The sequence below is a fragment of the Hypanus sabinus genome, assembly GCF_030144855.1.
Source record: "Hypanus sabinus isolate sHypSab1 chromosome X2 unlocalized genomic scaffold, sHypSab1.hap1 SUPER_X2_unloc_21, whole genome shotgun sequence".
Taxonomy (NCBI): Eukaryota; Metazoa; Chordata; class Chondrichthyes; order Myliobatiformes; family Dasyatidae; genus Hypanus; species Hypanus sabinus.
In genome coordinates, this window is record NW_026778992.1 from 125,774 (window position 1) to 132,016 (window position 6,243).

General features: G+C 47.7%; 1 protein-coding gene across 1 annotated transcript; it reads right to left on the reverse strand.

Moving 5' to 3' along the window:
• Positions 1 to 450: 450 nt before the first annotated feature.
• Positions 451 to 6,243, reverse strand: LOC132385788 (zinc finger protein 664-like). Its single transcript, XM_059958010.1, has 2 exons — positions 6,189 to 6,243; positions 451 to 1,969 (listed from the first exon to the last, which is right to left on the reverse strand). The coding sequence occupies exons 1-2, from the start codon at positions 6,241 to 6,243 to the stop codon at positions 1,542 to 1,544; spliced, it is 483 nt and encodes a 160-aa protein (XP_059813993.1). The 3' UTR covers positions 451 to 1,541.

The following is a 6,243-nucleotide window of genomic DNA, read 5'->3' on the forward strand; positions in this document are numbered from 1 at the left end:
ACAACAAAGTAACTATGTTGACCCCAGGCTAACAACTTAAAACATGAATTCCACTGCTCCCTCTGTACTAATACACACCCTGACCACTTCTCAAATCCACAACACTGAAATAGGGGATTCCACTGTATCCAAATGATCCATCATTTCTTCTCCAGCCCCTTCCTTGGGGGATCTTCCTTCTGATAGTTCGTCTCAGGAGTTATCACACCTTTGCATTTGAAACTCTTTACTTGTTTTGAAACAAGCATGATTTGAAACATTTGAAACAACTCTTATCAGTTCAGAGGACGCATCTCATTCTTGTTGGCTGAAGTCCATCAGGCTGATGACTAACAGATTTCCATTGGATGTAGTCCAAGGGCTACACAACATCATGCCAAAGGTAATTTATTTTGTTCTCCTCCACTATGGTTCCAAACAGACACACTGCGTCGCTCAGACTCTCAGCAGAAATATCGAGATTCCTTCTGTAGAACTGCCACTGTACGTAATCCACACCTTATCTCAGAGTGACTTCAGGTTCAGAGATAACGAGATTGCTTCTGCAAACCTGACAGTGTACATAATGCACAGATTATGTGAGAGTGATTTCAGGCTTACAATGGGAACACCAGTAACTTCTTGTGTAAAGTTGATCTGATCAGGTTATCCCACAGCAATCAGTTCACAAAATGGGGGTTAAAGAGCAGCTTCACAAAATGGCAGCCTCTATTCCTTCGACCTCATGGCAAAAACACAGACAGTTGAACACTCTACTTCCACTGTCATTGACCCATTCACGTTCGATATTTTCTTGCATATGTTAATTCATTCAGACAGTGGTGTATTTTGGTGCAGAGCAGTCAGGATGGGATGTTCCTCCAGTCAGATGTGGGAACTCTGGACATCTGACAGTTTTCCGATGACTATTTGCATGAAGTGCACCCAATCACAGCGCCGGACTGACTGGTTCAGAGAGTTGGATGTACTCAGGATCATTCGGGAGCCTGAAGATACTGTCAATGAAACATCTGAAGAGGTGGCCACACCCAGAGTACAAGCTTCGGACAGGAGAAGCGTGACCACCAGCAGAGGTAAGGGTCATTAGGAAGACAGTGCAGGACTGTCCTGTGGGCGTTCTCCTCAGCAGAACACCTTGTTGGATACTGCTGAGTGGGTGGGGAGTTCATAGTGGAGAGAGGCCGTTCACCTGTTCAGAAAGGTCGGCAGCACTGTCCACTCTGAAGCTTAATAGGGAAGTGTACATTTTGGCCTTGTGGCAGTTATAAGAGATGATATTCTGGGAGAGAAAGGAGATTCTGTAGGTGTGGACAGGATTTAAATTAGAACTGATTTTTGCATCACAGATACAAACCATTAAACTCCAGTCCCACTAAACGTGAACATTAGCCGAGGAATGCCTCCCACGCCCAGTGACCAGAGTGCAGAACTGGGTTTGATAAACAGCAGCAGTAATTGCCGAGTTCGGCACCAACAGTCACTTTTGAACTTGATTCAGCAACTCTGATGGTGAAATATCCAGCCTGCAGCCTGTTGCCTGTTTAAATAGTTTCCCCAATGTGAACTCGGTAGTGCGTCACAAGGTGGGAGGACTGAGAGAATCTCTTCCCACATTGGGAGCAGGAGAATGGCCTCTCCCCTGTGTGGACTCGCTCATGTACCATCACTTGAGATGACCGAGTAAATGCCTTCCCACAGTCTGAACAGGTGAACGTCCTCTCTCCTGTATGAACTCGCTGGTGGGCCTGTAGCCTGGATAAGTCAGTGAATTTCTTCCCACAGTCTGAGCAGGTGAACGGACTCTCCCCAGTGTGAATTCTCTGATGCACCTTCAGTACAGATGAATGAGTGAATCCTTTCCCACTGACTGAGCAGGTAAACGGCCTCTCCCCAGTGTGAACTCGCTGATGTACCTTAGTTGAGATGACCGAATAAACCCTTTCCCACAGTCTGAACAGATGAATGGCCTCTCCCCAGTGTGACTATCTTCAGTTCAGATGACCAACTGAATCCCCTCACAGTCTGAATGATTTCTCCCCAGTGTGAATTGACTGATGTCTCTGCAGTTGCGATGAATGAGCGAATCCCTTCCCACAGTCTGAGCAGGTGAACGGCTTCTCACCAGTGTGAACTCGCTGGTGTGCATGCAGGTGAGATGAGTGAGTGAAGAGTGAATCCCTTCCCACGGTTCTTTGTCAATTCATAAGTCAAATGTCTGATGCAGTAAATCCCTTGCACAATCAATGTAGTTGAAGAACTGATCTCCAGTGAACAAATGCTGGTGTGTTCTCAGCTCACCGGTTCCAGTGGATTTCAGTGAGTTACAACAGAAAACTTCATTTCACAAAGCACTTTTCCAACTGTGATGACAAAATTCTTCATCTCCAAGGATCAACTGTGATACATTGCTAAATATCTAGTAACTCCTTAAATATCTGGGCAGAGACAGCAAACTGACTGTTTAAAGTTCCCGGACACAATTTTTGCCATTTCTAACCTGTAAAAATGATTTACAAAAGACATCAATGAATGAAAGTCATCATTCAGAGAAGTCATCCACTTATTTAGAGGCAATGAGAGTGCAGACTGTTTTCTCAATGGAGAGGAAATAATGTTGAGGAGTACGAGAATATAAAAGCAAGGATGTATTGTTGAGTATATTTAAAGTGTGGCCTCACTAGGACTATTGAGAGCAGATTCAGGCCCCTTAAGTAGAACAGATGTGCTTACATTGCAGAGCGTTCAAAGGAAGTTTACAAAAATATTTCAGGATTTATAAGGTTTGTCTGATGAAGAACATTTGATGGCTCGGGGCCTCTACTCACTGGAGTTCAGAATAATGAAGGGGCCCTCATTGAAATCTATCGAACATTGAAAAGTCTCGATAGAGTGGATGTGGAGAGTATGTTGACAAGAGTGGGGGAGTCGAAAACCAGAGGACGCAGCATCAAAATCGAGCTTTGTTCTTTCATAATGGAGATGAGGAGGAATTTCTTTAACCGGAGCGTGGTGACTCTGTGGGATTTGCTGCTATGAGTTGCTCTGGAGTCCAAGTAATTGGGTCTATTTTTGGGAAGAGGGTGATGGATTCTTGATTAGTTAGGGCAGGAAGGGATATGGGGAGAAGGCAGGAGAGTGCAGCTGAGTTGGAAATGGATCAGCTGTAATGAAATGGTGGAGCAGACTCGATGGGCCAAACGACCTCATTCTGCTCCTGTATCTGATTAATTTTCACAGCCGATATATTATGAAATAATTTTAATCTCCTTTCTGAACTCTGACATCACACTGTTACAGCGAGGATCAACCCAAGTTGGGGGAAAAACTCTCCTTCCAACTGCTCATGATGCCGGCAACTGGTCTGTCCATCTAATTGCCCAACAGTATTCCTGTCTGTGTGAGAATGGGAATTTCAATCTGTGACTTAGCTCAGGCTGATTCCTTCCATTAGTATTATTCTCTGTCCCATATTATTCCGAGCTGCGCAGTAACTGAAATGTTCCCACACAGAGAGCCTTTGCTGCTGCACAGCTGGTGTTTTGTTGATGCCGTGCTGTTTTCATGATGTTTAAACATTTAACTTTCAGACAAATACTCGGTCCATACGTTCTGAGAAAAATAAATTAGAGAAAACATTGGTATTATTTCAAGTTCTGGTCGTGTACGACAGCACTACAAAGAGCATGTGATGTTACATGGCAAACCCTGGAGAGTTTCAAATTACTCTGCCCCTCCGCACAGGTGATTGACGGTGGAGAGCCCATCAGAGGCAATGCCAATGAACATGATGGGGAGGGCAGTCCTTGTTCTCATTGGAGTGTGGCATATTTGTGATGAGAACGCTACAGGTCACTTGTTACCCAGGCCAAAGGTAATTGGTATCATTATGTACCCAAAGCGAATGGTACTAAACAAGTTCTCACAGGTAGAAAGGTCCAGATCAAGATGGAACAAAGGTGATTTCCACAAGGACTAAAGCTGATGTAAGGATTTTGTTTCCTTCTTTTCATACAGTAAAAATTGACATTTTCATTGACTGGAAGGTCAGCTCCTCAGTGCTCGGTGCCCGAGTGATCCATCTACTCCCCTTCCCTCCCCCTGCGATTCCAAATACGGCCTACGGACTAACGGGGAAAACGCTGGCCCTGTCATCAATGGCTGCCTCTTTACCCAGAAACCTACACGAAGAAGAGACCCATCTATCCGCCACGGCTCCAGCGTCTTCGCTCCTCACCAGGAAGTTCCCCGGAGCCCTCGTAGGGAGAGGGGTAAGGACTTGGACTGACCCGGGGTGCGGAGGAAAGGTGTGGCCGGTCGCGGTTCGGACGCCGGTACCGATAATAATCCGCCCGGATCCCCGCTCCAACCTGCCGCCGAGTCTCCGAGCCTTTTGTGCACCGTGCGCACGCGCGAAACTCACCGCGACCTTACGCATGCGCATGTGATCGCCTGGTCGCTGATGGCGATTTCTGGAACTGACAGGAGAAAGTCTGCAAATGCTGGAAATCCAAAGCGACTCACACAAAACGCTGCAGGAACTCAGCACCTCAGGCAGCATCTATAGAAAATTATAAAAAAATGGCGTTTTTTGGCAGAAAGCCTTCTGCAGGGCAGAGAAGCACGGGGGAAGGTGCCAGAAGAGAAATGTGGTGGGGGAGGGGAAGAGGCGAGCTGGAATTTGATGCCGGGTGGGTGGGGAAGGTCAAGAACGGGTGGGCTGGAGAATAAAGAATCTGATAGGAGAGGAGGGTGGACCAGAGAGAGGGCAGGAGGAGGGTCCCGGGAGCAGTGTAGGAAGGTGAGAAGTACAAGGTCAGAGTGGGGCATAGAAGAGGGTGACGGTAATTTGTTCTCCTGAGTGGAAATCGATGTTCATGCCATCAGATTGGAGGGTACCCAGACGGAATATAATGTGTTGCTCCTCCACGGGGAGAGGAGCTCATCTTGGCACAAGAGGAGTCCATGGATCGACACGGCGGAACAGGACTGGGAATGAAGAATTAAAATGCTTGCTGACTGGTAAGTCAGACTTGTGGAGGATGGTGCGAGGTTGCTCCTAATTGATGACTGCACCCTCAGGGTGGCGGAGCAACAACTTATATTCTGCCTTGGTACGAGTGCACCAGTCTTGTCTGTTTGAATCCAGAGCCCAAGAAAAGCTCTCTTTCGTGTCTCAGTCGTCTTTGACCCCCTGAAGAACTGTTTCTGAGTGACAGCTAAGATCCACCTGCAATTCCTCGGCCCACTTTCCCAACTGGTCCCGATCCCACTGTAACCTTAGACAACCCTCACTTTCTCCACACACCGGTTTTGGTGACATCCACAACCTCACTAATTGTTTGATCTACATTCTCCAAATAATTAACACACATCATTGTCCAGTTGTAAGCGGATGAATTTACTTTCTCTTTCATCTCCCAGGGGGACGAGACTGCCTGGATCCGGGGTGGGGGGGGGGGGGGGTGGCAGGGAAACACGGGCTTTCAGTGTCTGAGCCGGTGAGGAAGCCGTGAGTGGCCAGTCCACAAGACAAGACAGCAGATCCCCTCGGCAATCAAACCGACCCTCATCAGACCTTTCCCCCGTGTCCAATCCCCCTCTCAGTGCGAACTCAATCGCCACTGCCACTCCTTCAATGGGGCGACTGAGTCGTGCAGACGGTGTGAAACCACCTCATTTGCCTCAGGACCATTTCCATTCCACCCATCCTCAGGCAAAGGAGCTGGTTTTAAATTTGTTTTTACATCGGTTTATTTCTGATTTTAAAAGTTGTCATTTCTGTGTACTGATGTATGTTTGTCATCCTGAGCAGTTCTGCCTGAAGTTGTTTGGCCTGATTGTTTCTTGGTGAAATTTGACAATGGCGTCTCCCCGGGTTTGGACCTTCATGTCCGTAACCCAACAGGAACCGTCCCTGCTCCCACTCCAGGCTCAGCTGAGAGAGACTGTACTGGCACTGGAGACGGCCCAGTCCCTGACCTCCCAGACGGCACCGTTGGGTAAACCCCGTTACAACTGGTACCAGGATCTCCCAGAATATAGGACGAGCCCTTGTCTGGCATCTACTGGCTCTGAGATATCTCTACCCACCTGTACAAGTACAATACTGCCCCCCCCCCAATCGCCGACACCTACCGACAGTGGGTCCATCACCAGGGGACACATCATGTTCTCTGGCGGCAACAAACCAGCCCGAAGACCCCGGTCTCCGGTTGGCAGCAGCTCATTTGAGGGACCCGCCAT